The sequence below is a fragment of the Lepisosteus oculatus genome, chromosome 21 (genome assembly GCF_040954835.1).
Source record: "Lepisosteus oculatus isolate fLepOcu1 chromosome 21, fLepOcu1.hap2, whole genome shotgun sequence".
NCBI classification, from domain to species: domain Eukaryota; kingdom Metazoa; phylum Chordata; class Actinopteri; order Semionotiformes; family Lepisosteidae; genus Lepisosteus; species Lepisosteus oculatus.
In genome coordinates, this window is record NC_090716.1 from 9,472,864 (window position 1) to 9,495,555 (window position 22,692).

The 22,692-nt window shown below is 38.3% G+C and overlaps 1 protein-coding gene across 4 annotated transcripts in view; it reads left to right on the plus strand.

Moving 5' to 3' along the window:
* The window catches only part of sbf2 (SET binding factor 2), a 143,117-nt gene that overhangs the window by 88,550 nt on the left and 31,875 nt on the right, over positions 1-22,692 (plus strand). For all 4 annotated transcript variants that reach the window (XM_015338329.2, XM_015338326.2, XM_006642611.3 and 1 more), the window contains exon 17: positions 11,497-11,565. In XM_015338329.2, the coding sequence (XP_015193815.2) occupies positions 11,497-11,565 (69 nt within the window). The remainder of the gene's footprint in view (positions 1-11,496; positions 11,566-22,692) is intronic.

The following is a 22,692-nucleotide window of genomic DNA, read 5'->3' on the forward strand; positions in this document are numbered from 1 at the left end:
TTTCTTTTCTTCTCTAGGGGATAACAGGTGAACTGTAGAATTGGTGGAAGGGAGAAGCCCTACATTCTTGTTCCACACAAGTTCTGTTTCTGAGTCCAGACTGCTTTTTGCAAGCTGTAACGGGTTTAAGTTTAATGTGTGCACTGACCTTTGTAGCTGTTGACAGCAAATCCTGTACATCATTTCCTAATAGAAAGTATATGTGGACATACTGTAGTATGTGGCCAAATAGTGAACACCCAGGTCTGGCAAGTAAATTTAGACTGTACCTAATACCATGCTGTGTAGAATAGTCACTGCTGGGACTTGATTTGGTAGTCCTGAAATAATTCTTGTGCCCGAGTCATATGAGTTGTCAAAAGAGTCATCTGCAATTAGTCAAATATTTATTTGATTTAAAATGTGATGGTCCCATTTTTGTATACCCATGACATTTTCTGTTGTACATTGTACCTGTTTATGTCTGGATCATAATTAAGGGTTTTGATAATATCATGGAGGGCCAGCAATATCTAGTATTGTTTGTTTTTGTTTTTGAACATTACGACATTACATTGCAATTAATAATTGCAGGGAAAACCATTCCAGAGGAGAGAGATAAAACTTTCAAACTTCCTGATAAACAAAATTAGATTAATGTTTTTTTTTTATTTATGGCGACTTTTAAAGGGTAATTTTGATTTTTTTTTGCATTTTTAAAAATATACATGTAAAATTGCAGTGATGTTTTTGTGCACACTGTTCTACTGATTGGTTTAAGGAAACTAAGGCCAAAAGAAATTTTGTGCTTCGATTCGCTGAGACAGAAGTTCCAGCTACCATTAATAAGCATATTCCTTGAGATTAAAGTCAGTATTTAACAGTATACCACTTGTCCTGTTCAAATCTACTTTAAAATTTACTAGGCAGGTAGATTTGAAATCTGGAATGGTTATTTCTTTTAAGGGGGAACATGCTTCTCCAGATGGGTCTATCAACCTAGCCCAGTGCAATGTGTATCTGTTTCCACATTTTGTTGCTTAGAACCAGTCATTCCAAATGTATTTATGACGATGAAGCTTTAAATAAATTAATATAAACATATTAAGTTAATTTCCTTGAGATTTTGGAGCGTTTTAAACTGCCGCACTGAGCTGGATAGCGAATGATGAAAGAGGCCTGGCCTGGCAAGTTAGCATTTCCCCATGAAGGTCAGTGCGTTTGTGTGAGCTCTGGCTTTGATTTCTGCTCCTTCTGCTTCCAGCGAGAGGAAAAAAAGTAGCTCACCGGCTACTTTCACAAGGAGATATGCACAGGAGACTACGGGATGTTACTGAACTTGCATGGGTGCATCTCTGTGAAGGTCAGTCTCCGAGGTGCAGAGAACAGAGGCAAAAAAGTGGGTGATGGTGTGTGCTAAAAGCTCAAGAATGTGTTCAGGCCTGACAAACCGCCTTGCACAGCACGGTCCTCTGATTGAAAAAGGAAGGAATGTAGTGGAACATTTAATTAGGAGATGAGACTTTTGTAGCAAAGCAAACAAAATTGGTTGTGACAACAGGATGTTTTAGTGGGGAAAGTCATCATGCCTGGACAGTTCCTTCTGTTGAAGTAAATGTGGAACTCTGCCTTGAACATGCAGAAAGAGCAGCGTATGATTGGTGCTACCAAATAAATCTGTTTCTGTGGAAATGAACTGTCGCCAGTATAGAGATAATGTATCCCTTTTAAGTGGACATAATTAAAAGCTTTTTCTTTTTGCTTTGCAAGAATGTTTTTTTGTGCTGACAGCTTAGACTCATTTTTTAAAATGTACGCAAGGAAAAGGCATTTCCATCCAAAGAAGTGGCTTTGAAATGAATTGTGTTCAAATATAAGCAATTCGTACAAGGTCCCAGCACAGTGATATTAATTGTCTTTTTGTTGTCTCCTCACTAGAATTGATGACTGTTTGAGTCTCAGTTTGGCTTAAACATCAGTTTTCCATGGCTTTCCTTTTGAGTGTCGTGGTCTCACAAATATATAACTCATGCAGATATATCATTGTGATATTCTGAGTGTCACTGTTGTCTTTTTCAAATTTTGTCCTGGCAGGGAGGTTTCTGAAAACTGATGAAGGCAGACAAAGGAGCTGATTTCTCAAGCTCCTTTTCAGCTGGATCCTAACTGTAGAAAAACAGCCAGGCTGTGCTTGAGTGGCAGCTTATACTACTAAAATATTGCAATAAAAAAGTGTGCATAGTGTGTGTGTAGATATTTCTTTGGAAGTACTGCTGGTACATACGCTTTGCATTTTCTGTCTAATTTAGTCCTTTGGCTCTTGTTTTGTAACAAATTAGGACAGCAAATTAGAAAGGAATCTGAACTCTTTTACATACTTGTGAAAGTGCAGATTTGTTTGTTGAAGTTTGGAGAGTGTATTAAAATGTATATGTAATACTGTTGTTTTTTTGTATTTTACTAAGGCAACCGGCATTGTAAAATCTCATCACATTTTCCAGATATTCTTGGTCATGGATTTGGAGCCGAGGTCAACATTTTTCACTCCAATGGGCTGTTAAATGAATAAAAATAGTGGATTGCTTGGCTCCATTCATAATTGCTTTCATATTCTGCAGTTTCTCTTTTCTGCACCCTGGTTTGTCAAAGAAAAGGTTACATGTTGCAAACGCTCCAGGGATTAGATGCTCTTTTTATAAAAGCTTTACTCTGAAACTGGACTGGAGCTGAAATTGGAAATGGGTGTGTGAAGATCATTAGATCGGTAGATTATCCACTGATGGTATCCATCAGTATTACCCCTTCTGTAAGGCAGGTTCACTGAAGCAAGGCTATTTTTACTAGCCGTTTGAACACATTCACATTGACTTAATTATGACTTCATAGTGTGGTGAAGAAACATCTTTTATTGTTTAAGTGCAACAATAAAATGCCAAAAAATAATATTAACTGTTAAATACAGTTTTTTCAACTATTGTTCTTCTGCTAGTAAAGGTATGGCTTTTTGATATGCCACTGCACAGTGTAGAGACACAGTGACAGGTGTCACCCACAGTTTTAAATGAACTCTGGGCTCTGTCCTTCACATCTTTTACTGCTTTCTTTGTCCATTTAGTTCACTGGAGACAAGCTGCACCGTTGCTGTAGATCAGATGGCATGATCACAAACTGAATTGCACATGCCTTGCAAATGTGGAAAAAATGTAATTTTTTCACATACAGGGGGTTTAATTAAATGGATATCAACAACAGCAACAATAACAAAGAAGCATGCATATTAAACCTAGAAAGATCTGCATCACACAGCTGTGGGGTTTTTTTTGGAAAAGAACAAAAGTTTCCATATTCACTTTCTGCAGGGGGTCAGCAAGTTTTGGCACTGTTTCCATCCAAGGTGGCAGATGGTATTGTTTATAAGTATTCAAATATTGAATTGAAAAAGTATAACTCCTTCGTATCCCTTTTAGTGTATTTCAACCCGCGATGTATCTGGTGACCTGTATTTCAGGTATTGGGTGTACAGGCTGAAAGAAGCCAGAGGAAAAAAAAGTATAAACGACAAATTAAAAATGTTTCTGTGAATTAATGGCATTGAGTCTATCAGATGGCTACCGTGTGATATACTTATTTACGCTGTTTTCTCATGCAGCCAGAATTGAGCACCCTGTTTGTCATCCTGTGATAGATGTAGTGTGTACATTTGCCTTTATATCAGATCTAAAACTGACACTAAATAGGTGATGGTAAGCATAACTAAACAATCACAAAAATACTGTATTTGCAGGAACATCTCATTCAAATTGAAAACACGCACTGTCATTGTTCATACGACTGATATTCTCTCGTTATCAAAGAACATACGGTACACGCAGAGCAAACAAAAAAACAACTGACAGATCCTTCTGCATGCTTCCATGAAAGAGAAGTAGCTCAATTAGAAGGGACGGCGAAAATAAACCAGCTGGAAAAACCAGCTGGAGACCCACGTTGGTGTATGCTTAGTTGAGGAGCCAGTGGTGCAAACCTTTAAGTCAAAATCCCCCCTTGAAAGGGTAAGATGTCTTAGCCTAAATCTCCTCTAAAAAGTAACAGGGGTGCTCTTTTCAGATGAACATATTGGCCAAGACATCTTGGTTAACCAGTATGTGCTCTGTAGGCTGAGGCAATTAATAAAATATATCAGTCTTCCTCCCTTATTATTAAAGGCCTTCCCTTACTGATTCATTGTGACTTCATCTATCAGATCTTTGTCTCTGGCTGGATGAGAAAAGTGCAGAAAATTCCAGTAGTAGTGTTTTGTTGGAACAGGATAGTTTGATTTGTGAAACATGCACCACAGTTTAATTACAGGTTAAGCAAGTGTACAATTGTATTTCATTTTTGTGTTATCTCTAAGAAAAAAAACAACAAAATGGCATGTACTCCAATTAAACAAATTTTGAATAAAACATTTTAGGGAATGCTGTATCACACAGGGGAAAACCTCTGTCTCTGGTACATGGTTCAAAACTACAATAGTTCTTCTGTGGGAGTCTGCTCCTTTCTGATATTGGGCCATATACTGCAGGTTATGTTAAAGGTGTATGATAAACATATTGAACTTTAAGATAATATTGCACAAGCCTCTGTAATTAGATTGAAGAAATTAAGCTCAGTTAAAGGTAATTAAGAGTAATCAGGAGACCCACTAGTTATTTTATGGCATGTTTGTCTTCATTTTGAAATGCAAAGAAATGTATCCTCTACAATGTGGTACAGTGTGATTTTACAAACATAAAAAACGATTATTGTAGTTAAAAAACTATAGTGGCAGGAATTAACAAGTATTAACACTTCTGCCAGGCAGAATTGTAAATGCCTGATTACCCATCAACAATTCAGTTTTAAATCTACTAAACATCCAATAAATCTGTGGCTTTGACAGCAGAGACCTTTTTGTTGCATTTTTGGTAAATGCTCAAATCAGAATTAGCATAATACTGTAGTTATACATACGCTTTGGCTCACTGCCCTTTTTTCTTGTGAACAATGCTTGGCGAGAGAGGGAAACCTATTAAGCAGAGTCACGTGCTTGTGAATCTAGGATGATTTAAAGCCACATTTTCATTATTAATCTTTCTTTAGAGACATGAATTGACCGCTGGCCTTTTGAATAATCTGCCTTTCTCTCTTTAATAAGCATTTTAATTCATAGGCTATCACTTTTTTTATCCTTCTGCAGCCTGCTTTTGTACCTCAAGAACCACAAACACAGCATACAGTATGTGTTGTTCGGATACTGTTCCTTCCCACAAGCCTCACCCACCAGTGGGAAGTGTTGTCAAGCAGTGATTCCCCAATCCTGGTGCTTGAGAACTACTGTGCCTGCTGGTTTCATTCCACCTGAACACTAAATATCCAGTTCTAACTGATGCAATTTGTTCATCTGCTTGCTTTTGTTTCTATCAACTTAAGCATATCGAAATAAGAAATATAGCCATTCTCTTATCAGCTCATTTAATCTTATTTGAGACTTAGAAACAATTGATCAGTGAGGACTTTATCGACATATACAGTATAGTTTGCAGGAATGACAATGCGTGAAACACTCACATAGTACGTCTGTATCTGTAGAGGTCCAGTTTTAGACAATTTTAGACAACATACTTGAATGAGGGTGGTTCCAAATCTCAGAAACCAGTAAGAGGTTGCTAGCAGTTACAAACGTCCAACATTTTTTAGCAGAAAGCAACTTTGAATTTTAATAGAAAATTGAAATGAATTAGCCTGCCATTAAGAGTTGGGGAAGCAAGTGCAGGGTCCCCTAGAACCAGGGTTGGGAATCACTGCTGTGTGGGAATCACTGTGATGAGCTGGAGGCTCAGAGTAGACCCTGGGGCCTAGTGCCATTGTGGTACTGTACATTGTGTGAAAGGCCTGCATTCAGACCAGCAGTCTTGATGCCCAAGCCTTGGTGCTGCAGTCCTTTCGGACATTTACTGAAAGGACAATTCCATTTTTGTACCTTTCTGAATCTGAATGAAAGATGGAATACTGGTACCACTCCATTTCTAATATTTTCTTAAATATTTCTTCTCGGTTGGATTTTTCTTACTATTATTTATCATGCTCTTTAAATCTCACCAACCCAAGTGGCATTAATGGAGGATTGGAGAATGTTGTTGTTATCTGCTCTGCCTCACTGAGATGTCAGGCTTTTAAGCACAGCTTCCTCACACTGTTTGATACTGTAAAAAGCAGTTAGGATTAACTTGCCTTCCTCGGTTATACTGTGGGTGCCTTTTTATTTTTTAAAAGTGTTGTATAGCTATAAAAATGACTATATACTGAATACTGGCATTACTTTTGTTTTAGTTTATTGCATTATGTATTTTGTTGGAAATATTTTAGAGTTCTGAATCGAATACTGCCTGTATTCAATTTTCATCCCACAGTGTCTTTTTTTAGAATTCCTGTATGGCTGTATGCATGACTTTGTTTACATGGTTTGTCTCCAAGCAAGAAAAAAGACTTGCTAATTACCTTAAAATATTTGACGACTGTTCAGTTAAACATTTTAGAAGAATGCTCTTCCGGTACGGAGCACTTTACATCAGTCCACATGTTTTCCAGTCATGTTTCATTGATGCCTCCAGGTTTTTGCAGGAGTAACCGTACAGAGTAATTATATGGTATTTGAAGTCAGTGCTAAAACACAGATTTCGGAAAGTGACAGGATGTCCTTTCTTGGCAAATCGATATGATGAACTAGAACAAAAAAATCTGCACGATTTCTAGGGAGTGTGTTATACATCTTTTTTATACATTCCTCAGTTTTATACATTTAAGTGGTAGTTTGAATCAGCCATTCTGTTGTTGTATACTTTAAGGATTTGTATAAAAATGTGATAAAAATGACAGGGGACTTTGGTAGCTTTGTCTCGTAAACACTCACCGTTATGACTAGTGTTATCCTTCCATTTTAGTTAAACCACAAATTTATGGCATGTCCCACAAATAGATTAATTAAAATATTTGTGGAATACTTTACAAATTAGTGTTTATGACTTTTTTTTTACTACAGCTGTTGTAGTTTAAGAATTGGACAGAGTTATTGAGCGCAGGCAGCCCTGCTGTGGTATAAAGTCAAAATGCATCTTGGCATCCCAACCATTTCCTCTAAAGAGGATTACAGCCTGAAAATGTTCAACTTTATTGCCATGGGCCTCGTGATAGCATTCGAAAACATGCATGGCATGTCAGTTAAAGTAACTCAGATGTGTCTGTGAAACATGAGGTGGAATGGGTGACCCGTCTTTTCTGTGTCGTTATCTTTTTTAATTAATAACAAAACCCTGTCCTGTGTTTCTCTCAGCCTCGAACGTCCCACAACCTTGTTTTCCACGTTAATCGCAAAATAAAATTGTAGTGTTCCGTTCCATGTGCCTCTGAACAGGACATGCATTGTATTGTTCGTTTTTGGGGTGAACATCTCTAGAACAAGGGCACAGTAAGAAGACTTGAGTAAATTATTGCAGGAGCTTTGACCCAGCTTTTTCTTTAAGGGAAAAAACACTGTGGTGGCAACAGGTTCTGTCCCTGCCAGACCTGAAAGCTTTACAAATGGTTTAATTTATTTTCTGTATTTGTTTTCCTTTTAATTTCCTTTTTGACATGGGAACTAGTCTCTCAGAGTGAAAGAAAACCATTTTTTAAGTATAAAAGAACTTTGCTGAGATTTTTCTTTTGTTTATGTTGTGAAGAGTTACATAAAAGTGTGTGAGAAAAGTTGAAACAAAATGCAGTGGAGTGTTGCCGCACCATACCAGCAGGTCACTGACTAAATTAAAAGAAAAAATGTCATTAATTCAGTTCCATGGGTTTTTCAAGTGAATTCCTCTGGTTTTGCCTGTGATCTAACACACTGAGGTATGCATGAGGACTGATTTCGTAGACAACCGTTCAATTCAATGTTTCACTTGTTCATAAACATTATATTACATTATAGATACAATAATGTAACTTAATAATGTAACACTGTTTGTTTAAGTAATGTCACACAATGGAGCATACAAATGCATGAAGTCAAACTGCACATGAACTAATAGAGACAGAATTAGACAAACGTAAATCTTAATAATTGTGGAATAAGCATACAGTATATATACTGTATACAGATTTCATAGAATTGCATTGTTGTAGATTATGATAAATGCCTGAATTTTTTTTATCATTATCAGATACATTTTCTGCTTAATAGGCTGTATCAACCAAAAATAAAGCAGTTGCTGTCTGGCCCTTTTCACAGAAAAGGCGGTTTCCTGTTTTGACATGCTGCGCGTTGAATTTCTGTGGAGTGCACAGTAGTCAGTCTCTCTACGGCGTCCCGTCAAACACCCGCTCCCTCACACGTACGCATAGCTCATGAGTGACTGCTCAGCAGCAAGGGCAGTGAGTCACAGACCACAAGACATGCACTGGGCAACCTCGCAGAACTCCAGTCCCCTTGGCAATAACAGCATTGAAGTGTTAAATCATTTAGAATCCTCCCATTCACTTTGTATATCAAAATATAAAGATGCATTTGCTTGTTTTTTTTCATTTTATTGGGTAAAAGTTTTTCATTTTTGTATTTTCTAAACCAAGCAGTCCAGTGATTTTTAAGTGATCTTTCTGATTGGTCCGAGTGGGTGAGAGGTCGGAAATTCAGCCAGATTCTGTGATTTGATCGTGTATTCTTGTAGTACTGGCTGAAATCTTGGATGCTCCTGTTTCTCAGACTGCCAAGGTCAATTGATAAAAAGTCAGAGTGGACTAGTCAGGAAGAGAGCTCTTGTCATTGAGGTTTTTATATTGCGAAACTTAATGTATGTTCTTAATCAATTAAGTTTAATGTTGTCAGTGGAAGGAAATGTTCATTTAATGGACTTTATTTTTTTTGAATCATTGTGCTTAAGTGAAAGTGAGCACCACAAAATACACATCTTTATACTTTCACTGTGCTCTCCAGGTGTTAGAGAAATTGTCCTTTGCATCATGAGATTTGTCTAAAATTAGTTCAGTTCTGTTCACTTAAAGATATAAGACTAAAACTTTTTTTGTGGTACAGCTTAAGATGACTGACACATTGGCTTTTAATTATTATAAGATAGATGGTCAAGCATGCTGAGCTTGAGTTTTAAACAAGAAAATTAAATGCAAGATTTTTCATTCTTAAAAATAACCAAATGCTGATGTGTTTTGCAGTTCCATTTAAATAGAAACATCCCGATAACCCCACAGACTCTCTCCCCATTCTCTTCTTTCCTGAGTGAAGTTTGATTGGAATAGTTGACAAGCCTCTTTAACTTAAGGCATTCTAAAGAATAGGAGTAAACTAAGCATTGGTGCTGTTCCAAATTTAATAGTTTGTACAATCAACCTCTGTCTGAACAACAGAAAGAAATGTATAACCCTAGGAAATGGCAAGAACGCCTTGCAAACCAGGGGGTCTAGCCTCATTTTTGCTGAAACGCTTATGTTTTACATTTGCTCATTTCCTTACATTCCTCTGGGTTCTGTGAGGAAAACTGCTGGGGGAGAAGCAGACATTAAAATACTGGAAGTCCCTCCCTCACCTCTGCACATACAATTCTTAGATCCCCATTGTATCTCCTGTTTTGCTAGAAACGACACAAAATGAGCAACTGAAAAGAACTTTCTTTCTGCCCCTTCACGAGTAATGTAGTTCATGTGCGCTGTCCATTCTTCAGGAGAGAAATGTGATACAGCACAGTATCAGTAAAGGGACCATTTTGTTATAATTGCAGATGCAAATTTCCTGTGGCCACTCTTATTTTTATTTTAGTTAACCAAATTATTTGGATTAATTCCTATAAAAAACTCTTGTAATAAAGAGAAGGCCATTTGCCAAGTTTCTTGTAGGTTGGGCTCTTCCTGGGTCTAACCTCTTGATCCTCTTAGGTAGGGACAGAACAGTCAGACAATAGCTTTTTGGTCTTCAACAGGGTTGTAAATTAACTCTTAGGTAGCAAACACCCATCCTTTATATTTGGTTTCAATGTTTTAACTTGAGTTCATTGTACAGGATCAGCTGTAAAACAGGTCCTAGAATGCAAGGCACACAATGTGACAGTGGTCTGCACAGGTGAAAAGTTTACAGTACATTGTATACAGAGTCTATAGGAGAGTTTTGAAAGTTGATGTCTTAAGCACTGTGCTTTGTTGGATATGGGTAGTTGAGGTCTGTATTGGGTTTGCAGGGTTGGATGAGAACAGGGGTGAAATAGATTATGAAGTTCCTTCAACCTATGCTGTAAGCTTAGGGCTCCATCAGTAAAGACTGAGGGTCAGGCGAGGGCCATATTCAGTACCTAGGTAACTATATGAATGATTATGTGATGGAGCTGAAATTCTGTCTGTAAGGGCTCTTGCAGCTTTCAAGCCAACAGTGACTCCTGCTAGTTGGCTGCAGACTTGCAGTGATATCATGGAGAGATGCACCACTCTTCTAAACGGCACAGCCTTCTTCTGTCACGTTCTCTGGATCTTGCAGTCTGTAAAATGTGGAATGGCTTTGCAGATGGGCTTGACCAAAAAGCAGGTCCATGTTTCTCCTGCAGTCACTCTGGTGCAGGAGTTGTTGGAGAGCTAATATAAATTGGGTATGGGACATAATAAAAATTAATGGCAATTCCAGATGTGTTCAAAAGTAGTTTGAGAATTTTCTAAACAATTTCTTACTGACGTGGGCAGACATGGACTGCTGCTGTTTTCTCTAGAAAGGCATGGATCAACTGTGTGTGTAAGTTTTAAATTAAAACATTGTGATTGTTGTAGCTAAGGAAGGGTTCGAGACTTGTATTAAAAGTATGTGTTCTCTACAAACAACAGTCATTGACTTGATAGTAAGTGGAAATGCGAACATACTGTAGTTCCTGCAGCATGAATGTTAAACATGGCAAGTGGCATATAACAGGAAGTCTGTGTTCATGCACATTACTTTGGTTAGTGCAGTGTTCAGTTCTGCATCTCAACGCACTTTGTTTAGTACTGAATTGATTATACAGTATTTATTTAGATTGCATTCTTTAGGTGCAAATCCTTTCAATGAAGGAATGAGTTCCATTTCTTTAAGTGCTAACAGCATGTTTACAATTTTATTTTTTTGTCCTATACTTGTTTTGTGTGCTGCCTGTTTTAAAAAGGATTGTAAAACTACGGAGAGCTTAAATTCCTGTTGTTAAAAAATTATTCTGTTTAGTTCTCGTTTATCACAAAAAAACAGCCACAGATGACGCTCTCGGATCTGCCTCTTAACTTTGCTCTGCAGCTGTTGGGTTCGGTAATAAAGGATCTTGTTCTTCTCTAGACATTGCGTTCACGTTGGGTATTAGAAGTAAGCCTGGCTGAAAATGCAGCTACTTTTCATGCCGATGTGTATTTGAAACCGATAAAACCAGGTATTAGGAAAAGTACACGGTTACGTTTTACGCTTTTCCCCTCTTGTAAAGTGCACTGTTGCATTTTTGCTTGCAGGACTGTTCCAGCTCTGAGGAGTACACGGTGGCTGCTGCACTTCTGCCCCTGACAACAGCCTTTTATCGGGTAAGCCATGATTACATGCCTGAACTCCTAGTGTCAGCCCCCTTCATTTTATGGAGTCAGTTAAGCGGTTGGAAACATTAGGGCCGCTGTGGTTCATATTAATGTTAATCTATTGAGAGCAACACAGCATGCCTCTCGCTGAGAGGTGTGTTGTTTTATAGGGAAAGATATTTATAACTGCGCAGAACAATTGAAAAAGGATGGGTTTAATTATTCAGCTGCCTGAAGTCTTGCTTTCCTGTGAAGGTGGCTGCTTAGTGGGGTATGGACTGGTGATGAAATCCCTGCTTTGGGCAAGTAATTTCCCTAACCACCCCCTGGCCTTGAACACCCCATTAAGAGGGGAGAAAACATACAACTCTATTTTTGGCGGTTGTCCGAAATACACTATTTAGCTGTGCTTTTGTATTTTTCTTGCTTTTCGGATGGCTAGGGCACATGGAAAATTCAGCAGCTTCACTGTTTTGTTTTGTAGCTGGTTTCGCGGATGTTTCCCGAAATGAGTCTTTGCCGGGAGCCCCTCTCTGCAGCTCCCAGCGTTTTTACTTTCTGCTCCTCGCAGGCATGTGCACAAACACAAACACAAACATGGAGGGATACAAAGCCAAGGGAACTTGTTTAGAATCCTGCTGTCAGTTTTGTGTGGCGGTGGGGGGGTTATTTAATTATCAATAAATCACGCACACAATAAAAGGAAAAATCTGGCTGCTGGCAAATGCCACGCAGTGCTTAACGCTGTAGTGCATTCAGGGAGTCCTTAAAAAATCCCTTTGCTCTTTGATTGCCAAATATTTGATCGTACATATTTGTTTGCATCTGCGTTATATGTTTTCCACATTTATTGCTCAATAGGCTTGTACTTTACCACACTGCTTGTTTTTGGGTCTTAGCCAGGCCTGGCAAGAGATGAAGGCAGCTCTTGATTTGTGGTTGGTGGTTCTGCTCAGCCAATGGAATACAAAGGCCACCGTAAGACCTGCATTCGTGTGAGTGGGAAGAAATGTTCCACTTTGAAGTGGCCAGTAGCTGTCTCTTTTATGTTAGTGCTCATTGACAGTCCATAAGGAAAACATATCATTGTTTGTAGGTTTGTATGACCTTCCGTTTAGTTCCTTTAGTTGAGCTTGAGTCCCCCTGCCACAGTATGGGACAAATTTGAAAACAGTCTCTTTCCACTGGTGAAAACACAAAGTGTTTTGCTTTAAAATAGTAAGGTGTCGTCTTTAAATCCGTGCAGCTTATTCGTGTCTCGTTTTTTTTCTGTCTCACTTGCACCATGTGTTTGTGTTCATGTACTCAGAAAACACACCTTGACAGACAAATTAAGTAAATAATTCAAACTTCTTTGACAAATATTTTTGTTCCAGTCACATGTTTCTAATTCAATTTTTAATTCTCCACCCCACTTATAAAATGTTCACAGACTGCTTGGTTGGGAAATCGAGTTAAGTTTATCATATTCGTGCCATCTTTAATGAAGTGATGTTTTACATAACTTTTTAATCTGACTAGCAGTTGTTGTTTGTGTGCTGTAGAACAACTTGGATCCTCAGGACTATTAGGTTTAGGAAATACTTGGTATTTTCAAATGAAAAAGCACTTGTGAAACTGATTTATTAGAAAATGTTGGAGAAAAACAGCTAGTATTTTTAAAAACCAACAAAATATTCTTACTGTGTGTTTTTTTTTAAGAAAGAACAAAAAGTTGCCCTTAAACATTTAAAACAGACTGAGATTATTTAAAGCAAGTTTAACAATGAAACTATTCACCTATTACTGATTCTTTAGAAATTATCAGTGTTTCTCCCACTAATCTGGAGTAATTGCTTCTAAATCAGAAGGGTGTATCAAAGATGGACAGTAGCACGTCTTAAAAATAACATGAGTGTTGCTTTACTTTAAGTTTGTTCTTTAAAGCTCTTTCAAAATTGATGCAATAATATTTTTAAAACTTTGGCGATGGAAAGAATTTTTATTTTTCGGTAGATATCTTCCTGAAAAACACAACACCCTACAGGACAGGATAGGGGAATGTGATTTTACCAATTATCAGGGGGCTTCAGAATCTTCAGAGACACCAAGTGCTTGTGTGATCAAAACCAGAATGAGCTACAAAACGTTGTTTGATAAGAGACATTCAGAGGGAAGGGACGTGTTTTGGCAGTTTCTCTTGTTTTGTTCTGAAACATTGCAGTTTTCTTTCCCCTATAAATCATAATAGTTTTGCTGAAATGTTGTTTACCACTATATTTTATGTTGTTGTCTTCTTCCATTTAATTTATGTAAAAAGCTCTGGCTCAGTTTGGAATCTGTTTTTGCTACTTAAAAGGCAAATTAGTGTTGACAGTGCAAGGCTATCTAGAACTTTCTAGAGTACCATTCATCAATGGAAGTGAATTTTGGTCAGAATAGACACCATTTAATAGAGTTTTATCCATTGATAAGAGTTTACAAAAGGGTTCTGTTGGCAAATGTTGAAGAAGAAAGTGTTCGGCACCGAGTTTAAATATCATCTCTTCCAGACACTGCAAACTACGTGCGTTTAACACAGTCCTTGCACTGGTGCAGAGATAATGCTTGAAGAGAGCAGTACTCTTTTCAGAGAGTACCATAATCATCTATTTATAAGCATTAATTGATGTAATTGCATGTACAAAACTAACCATGTTGCAAAATATCTTGGACATCCAGAAATAAAGAGGGAGTTTCACAACCTTTAATATGAAGAGCTGTTGTACACATTTTTTCTGTTGTGCATATTGTGTCACAAGAGATGAGATGTCTGATATAGTCAGCTGGGGAGTTTATCGTTATTATCCCTTTACAGCTGGTGCATTCATCCAACATGAGCTCCCTAGGGTGCAGCTTTGGGTGGATGTCCTTCCACCTTTTTTATCAGCTGAGCAAGACGCAACCATCCAGTTCCAGCCCTATAGCTTCAGCCAATATAATAATAATAATAATATATTATAGCGTCTGGTAGAGTTGTACAATTAGAGTGAAAATTTCAGCTATGGTCTGCCACGTTTTCTATGTTCACGGAGAGTTGGAATCATCCGTCCTGGACAAAATGTTATTTTCTTGAATAAGGTGGGAATAACAATAATGGGTATAAGAGTAAAACCGAAGCAGTGACAATCAAGTAAAGCAAGTGTGCCAGTTGTTTGCAAACAAGTGTAATTCTTGCAAGATGTAAATTGGTGTTTTCTCATAGAGGTTTGATTTCAGGCACTATAGCTCTGCTACTTCAGCTAGTCAGCCTTGGGCGCAGACAGGCAGACCATTGCTTTGGCTTGGCTGAGCCAGTTGAGAGAGGGCATAACAGATTTTACTCACATTACTTACTTACAAGAGGCTTCAAGTGAAATATTCTATCTTCTGACATGATGTGATCCAAGCAGCAACACAACAGGGTCCAAAAAGCTAAAAGAAAGCCAACATCAATTGTTTTTGAAAATGTAATTGCAGATGAACACTGCCCTTTTCCTAATTAATGCATCTCTGCCCATTAAAATTGATTGGCACGCAGCTGAATTTAAAGTAAAACATATCAGTCTTGTTTGTTTTTTCTAAACAAAATGATAGTAGTGTTTGGACCATAGCAGATGTGCAGTTTACATACTGTAGATATCATTACCAGTCAGATAATAAGCTTTGTCTTTTGTGGTGTACCACTGTCTTCGCTACAGACCACTTTGCTGTCGCCACTCTCAATTACCAGGCTACTGTAATGATGTTTGGTGCATCACATGGTACTGAAGAATTAAGAGTTCTTCTAAGTTATTTACTTCAGTGGCTCTGAAGGAGAGAACTGACTCTTGACCATCATGTTATTAATTTCTATTAATTAAAAGCATGATAAGTTAAATGCATCATTGAATACATGTTATTGGATTCACCTTAAAGGATGGAGATCTGATTCATTTGAAAGATAATATAAACCATTACCCGGGTCTCAGGATCCCCAGAGACTTTTTCGATGTTTTGCAGTGTGGCTCCAATGTTTTTCTTCTAGCTATGCAGCATGTCTGTCTTTTTTTATACGGTAGCACTGCAGCAAGAGAGAGTGGTAGGTCATTGGCGTTCTGCCTTAAGTTGCCCTTCTTTGGGTAGCAGAGAGAGATTGATAATGGGCAGACAGGAGTCTCTCAGCACTGTATGTACTGTACATGAAAGTAAATGTTTTTATGCCCAGTTGCTTTGAAAAGGATTTAGTAAGAAGTCAGATAGCAGATGCTTTCATCCAAAGTGATTTGCAGAGACTAAGGAGTGAACCACACTTCTTTACTTACTGCCTGAGAGTAATTTTCATTTTTAACATCTCGGCTGAATGACGAACCATGGTAAGATTAAGTTATTATTTTGCTTCAAGAGATACAGCGAGCCAGTTCAGGTAGGAGCATGAACCAGGAATTTCCTGGGCACAAGCTCTTAACCATCAGCACCTTGTGTCCCAAAGCCGTTTAAAGGACAGAAAAAAAAGCAGATTTAATTCTGAGAGGCTGGGAGAAAGCTGCACATGGTTTTCATTTCAGTGCAGCTTGCAGGAGCTCGTCATGTGGAAGATAACCACTTGCTGTGGTCTGAGTCGTCACAGTGTCAAACCGGGGCTGGAGAAGTGTACAGTGTACAGTGGGACCAGGCAGTGGTGTTTTCTCTCTTGGCGTTGGTTGTTTATCAGGCGGTTGACTTGAAATTAAAACCGAGGTCTCCTGAATATCTGCCATGATTGACACACAGCAACCAGAATAGCGCTGCTGATTATTAAAACTACTGTACAGTGACATCATGTCTGGAACCAATTAGGTCAGGATTTCATGAGTTGAACCTATCTATATATAACAGCAGTATATAAAATCAAAATAAATGTTATATATAAAGTGAACTATCTGTGTTTTAGGCTTGCAGCCAGTTAAAATTCCCATTTATAATGTCCTGTTGGTTTTCGACAGACTTCATTTCAAAGTTTCTCAAATGAAAGTCTGTTTTTCTATCAGTGTAATAAAAGTACTTTTATTTGTGCTTTAGAGCAGAACTGACGTATTTAAAAAAAGGCCCCAGCTTACAAAGAATAAAAATCTGCTATGTAGTTAACAAGTGTTGTACACAATTTTAAGTTTGTTTTCAAGTGAATTTTAGCTTTAATGTACCAATAAAGTGTGATATAAAGATCAAGGATGTTTAACACAAGTCATTGCTGATGCCCAACATTACACTTCATAGTAAATTTGTTTGAAACCTTAAATTACTGTATGTCTATTTATGTGGATCTTGTTAGCTTGTAAAGATCAAGATGTCCTGTTCCCTGCTTAAAATCATTTACAGTACATGCAAATGAATGGCAAAGACTAAGGAGGAAAATGTGATTTTCTTCTTTGCTGGTTAAGTCTCTGGAAGGTACAGTTACCCACCTCAATATGAAAAAGAGGGCAAATGCCATCTTTGACAGTGCCTAACTCATTAACACACAACACATCTTCTTACTGACATGCTACCACCTGTCTAAAGCAAACTGCATGCTTACATAAGCCTCTTACTGTAAATCAAGGTTGTAATGTTTTGACCTTTCAAATTGACTTTGCACCTGTGGGATACCACTCCACATCTGGAGATGTCCTGACTGTGCTGTGAACCCCTTCTCTCATGCCAGCACCTGCTACAGTTTCCAAGGGTCTTTGTTGGGTTTTTGAAAAGCAGCTTGGTTTTGCTGAACATGGAAACTTGCATGAAAATGGCTGGCAGGAACTTGTAATTCATTGTTTTATCCTAAAAGATTCTGGGTTTATAAGGAGACGAATGCTTTAGCAGCTGTGTCTCAGTTTCAAAATACGGCAGCACATATGAAGCTTTTGAAAAAATAAAATGTGGGGGGGAAATGAATTGCTTCACTGTCAGTCACAGACACCACTCGTTCATTAGTGAGCTTCAGGGATGCCCCCACAGTCATGCCCAATTAAAGAAATGGAGAAACATCGGCACTGTCTCACTCAGCCTCCTGCTAAACATAGTTTTGCTGTGAGAGAGGCAAAGCTGATTGACAGCAATTTGAGTTATGTTTTCATGTCATGTGGACTAGGATGACAGCCTACACGCATCTCACTTTGCTCTTTGGTTAGCACCCTCAGAGACTATTGGGTTGGCTTGGAGCTCCTCCAGGGGCTTGTGTTTACCCTTGGAAAAGGGGGTCATTCTGTGGTCAAGGTCTCTGGACCGCAGTTTCTGCTGCATGGGAAAAGTGGGATAAACGTTTTGCTTTTATATTCATTACAGAACAATCAGGCAGCTGCAATTACTGAAACCTAGACCATGAGTTGACACGTATTTTACATTGATTCTGAGACAGCAAATTTGCAGTTTTCACTGGGATGGAGGTAAAACCCTTGTTATCTTTTGTTTTTTAAATCAAAATGAATATTTTCGTTAATGGGAACATTAACGCTTAACTGTAGTGTTTGATATAAAGTAAAACCCAAAGCCATACCTTCATTAATCTCTTGCTATTTTTGATTTATCAAGGGCACTTTCGTGAACAATTTGCATACCCTGTTCATGAACACCAGTTCAGAATGGTTTGAATAATTCCTATTTTGGTATCTGGTAGGGCAGCAAGCCAATAGCTTGTCTTCATATTTGTGTAGTTTCACTTGGTCGGCAAGAACATAGAGAGCTCTATGTAGCTGGGTTAATGCATTGTTACAGTGTGAAGCTCGGCCAAGCTTCAGCTTTTAAAATACAAGGGACAGGGCTCCTGAGCATTTCACCCAGTAGAAGCAACTTTTGGAAGGATTTCATTAGTTAGCTGTGGGTGGGATTCCCTTGGCAGACTGGTGCAGTTCGGGGGGTTCGAGTCAGGCAGGGTGGCGTCGCCCGGCTGAGAAACGGTGACTTGCCAGGCACACGTCAGCTCCATCGGTCCCCCCGCCTCGGGGCCTTGCTCGGCCCTCGGTTCTGTGGAGTAGGAAACAAGAAGAAGCAGATTCACGCGTCCACCCCAAGAGCCCTTCAGTCCGTCTGTTGTATTTAGTGTGATGGCGGGCAGTGGAATCAAGAAACTTCTCCATCCATTTCTCGAAGGAGCCAGGGTGTTACTGTAGCCTCAAGAATGCGGTTGGGTGATGTATTCCAGGCCGCCACAATCCTTTGTGTAATAAAAGTGCCTCTTGTGCTTCGTTTTCAATGCACTTCCACTTGTGTCCTGCGGTTCGCGTTTCACGGTTGCTTCTGAAGACACCCATCGGGCTGTTGTTGTGAATACCTCTGGGGATTTCATACACTCCAGTCGGGTTATGCTGAAGACTGGAGAGAGGTTGAGTAGTTGAGCGTATTGGTGAAGAACAAGGGATTGCAAGCTACAGCACGCGTGTCATTATTGACACGCAAAGGGATTTTTGACGATGCGCACAATATAAGTCTAGTAAGCCAAGAAAAAATAAAGTTAAAAAAAAAAGATAAAAACTATGCTTGACCGTTCTGTAATTCTCTTTAACATGCTACCCAATGGTGTAGAAAATAATGCTTCACTTGGTTTATTTACTGCATTATGTTTGGTGGGGCTAGCCTATTGTTTTCACAGGAAAACCTACAATCTGTGCCGCTGATAACATTTTTCACACTTAAGCGTGAAGTCAAACATTGTAAAGCCACCGGAAGAGTTTGGCACGCTTCGCGAACAGTCCTGATTTAATCAAGATATTTTTCTCAGGGAAAAATTCAAAAATACTGCAAACGGCACAATGAAAAATATGTTGCAAAACCGACATCTAGTTGACATTATCATGCACGTGTTGGAACCCAGCCTCCGTTTACGTGGTGCAGATCAGACTGTTTGGGGTCTTTTCGAAACATGGAAGGCATTTAAAAGTTGCCATTTTTTTCTCTGGATATTGACACTTCAATTCTCACAATTTCCAACGTCATGAAGGACTTTCAAAGCATTCCATAGTCCATGTTGCTGAGTTTCAAGAACTATGCAAGAACCAGCAACAGAATTTTCTGTACGATTGCAGTGGAGGGATCTTGAGGGTTTTGAAATGCACTGCAGTAAAAGTAGCTCGAAGTTCGATATTCGCCTGATTTTAATTTTTTGTCATTCCATTAGTGTCTTATTCTTATCTGAACTGAATCTTATTTAACACAGAAAGAAAATGATAAAAAGACCCAGATTTGTCATTTTACTTTTTTCTCTTCTACAATAGCATGGTGTGTTTAATCTCTAGAATATCAATTGTCACTATAAGGAAAATTCCTTTCTCTGGAGCAATGGTTTCGGAAGAATAAAAATGCAGTGGAGGCTGTAGCCTGGACTTCAGCATGGCTCTGGAATCAAGGAAGTACAACTGTTTTTTGTAGATTGCATTCTTGCTGCCACAGGTTTTGTAACTTGGGAATTTGAATTGGAAGATTTTTGTTGTCAAGCTGTTTTACATTTCAGACTGGATGAAAAACGGCTTGCTATGTGACCTTTAATTCCTTAAAGACATTCAGAGCTGAGCTGTTTTTTTCTCTGTTTACTTAATGCACTAAAAGACTTGCTGTTATAACTGGTATTCCGTCTATCTTATCTCAATGCTAGAGTTCGGTTTTGAAAAAAAAAACAAGAGATTGTAGAGCTTTTTTAGCTAAAACAGTTTAATTTTGCCTCTCATATTTTCATGTTCATATTCTCCATTTTTGTGAGGTATAGACCTACACGTTTTTGATATACTTCTTTCTCTGTCTATGACAAAAACTGTTGCTAATAAAGAGAACTAATTCTCATTTAATTTAGCATTAACAGGCTTTAATGTTCCAGAATTACTTACCATAGACTTTCTGTACATCAAAAATGTATGAGTCCTTTAGTCTCCAGGTACAGTTTTATCAAGTATATTTTGAGTCATTAAAATACAAATTAAAAATGTTGTAAAGCTACTAACACTGTTAGAACCATTGTTTCACTTAGGGCACTAGCTGTACCTTTTGTGCACATCATAGTGGGTGTTCTTCGCTGAGTCACTGATCATTTCTGTATAAGTGCCCTGCATTTTTAGAATCGAATGGACCTCAAGCATGCAGGATGCCCATTAACTCTCACAAACTTGTTTGTCTGACCAGGCCTTCCCCTCTTCACACAAACTTGATTTTATGATTTGCTTAACACACTGTCTGTGATTGCGGCTATGTTTTGCCTTTTTAAAGGCTGGTGTTTTGGTCGGTGATTTTTTTGCACCGGTCATTTTGCTCGGAAAAGTCTTATTTCCCCGTGTTGCGGCTTGCATTCTGGGAAAAAAACCTGGAGCAGTGCCTGTTGACCTCCTGACCCTTGCTAGATCTTGGCATGCTCTGTCCAGTCTTGTGTATTTTCCACTGTAAGACCACATTCCTCTCCAGCATTTGGCAAAATAAGTAGGAGTTTGGCTTTTCCTCTGGTGGGAATTGCCCTCTGACATGCACTTAACATTTGTACTTAAGACCTGGATGACCAGACCTGTTTTATTATTTTAGAGTTGTTCCCTGAAAGTCATGAGTACCAGTCTCTATATTACCCTAATCATTTCCACCTCATAAGTTACCAGGTCTTCCACTATGCATGAAAATTGGACAGGGAATGATGTTATACTTCATGGTATACAGATTCCATTCTGTACTGAGGGACATTAAAGTACTACCTATGGGTAATCTAGAAAATAGCTTTTGTTGCATTGTAATGCCTCTTTATATAATCATAACTGGTCTGTTGTCAGCAGTAGAATGTGACCAAAGCTTTTTGAAAAACTTAGTTTTTTTCCACAGCCTTACAGATGGTTTAATTGCATTTTTAGAGTTATTAATTGGATGACTAAATCTAAAAAGAGCGTCTTAACTAATTAAAAATATCTTAGTTTTAATTAGTCTAGTCTAGACAGTGCAGTATTAATCCATTCAATGCTCAACAAGTCAGCAGATAGGTATGGTTCAGCCAGTTCAAGATATCATATGAAGTTATATTATTTCTTTATCCACCAGTGTGGATAATGCCAGTGTTTTTCTAAGTCAGCCTCTGCATTTCTCTTGATACTATACAATATTTATTGCTCTGCAGGGTCTGTTGTAACCAGATTGAAATTGGAGTTTAGCTTGTTTTCCTCACATTTTGTAATTAAATAAATCATAATTAAGGCAAGCATATAATCCTAAAATACATGTAAGATACAAGATATACATTTGTATTTGAAATCCATACTAATGTGATTTGCAGTTCCAGGCTGTTTTGTATATAACAACAGTCTACTACTGCCCTCTAATGGGTATTTGGCTATAGATTTGTCTAGCACCCGAGTCGACATGTGCCACAACTGCTCATTTCAATACTGATGAAAAATTAAGCTAATTAGCTGGTTTTTGGGTTGCAAAAAACTTCAAAAACTTTTCTCAGTACTGTTATAAATTAACAGTTTGGGCTGTTGTTTAGTGGTTTTTAGCCTTTTCTCTTATCAGCATATTTTGTGTACTTCCAAAACTTTCTGCCCTCAAACAAGGCACCATGTTTGTTATGAAATAAGCCTGACAGGGTAAAGTACTCAGCTGGGACCATGCAGAACAAAACAATTGGTGCTGTTCAGTTAAAAAGGCACCCATTTAAAAAAGAAGTTATTTTGTTTCAGAATAAATGGACACTACATTCAAGCTGGAGAATTACAAATGGGGATATGGAAATTGAACATGAGCAGACAGGGCTCCCTGAGTAAGAAGCAGTAGGATACTTCGTCACTAAGGAAGGTTCATATTTCATATGGTTGGACAAAGACACAAAGTGGCGACTTCAATTTCTTTTGCTTCACCCTAAACTCTTGGCAATGGGCTACCTTGCAGCCTTTTTTTTTGTTTATGACAGTGCAAGAAAGATGTCCTTCCAGCACTAGCCATTTCATTTCTGTCTTATCCCATCACTCTGATGTGATTTTACTCTCACACTGATGTGTTTGGTTCTCGAAGGAAGAAAAAACCACAGTCCTTTCGCACAACAAATCATGTCACCTCAGTCATAGCTGCAATTAGTGAGTGGTGTAAAATTGCCATGAATGTCAGCAGTAGGTTTCAATTTCCAAGTTACACTGTCAAAATGCCTTCTTCATACAAGCATAAGGTCAGAACTGCACATTCCTGTTT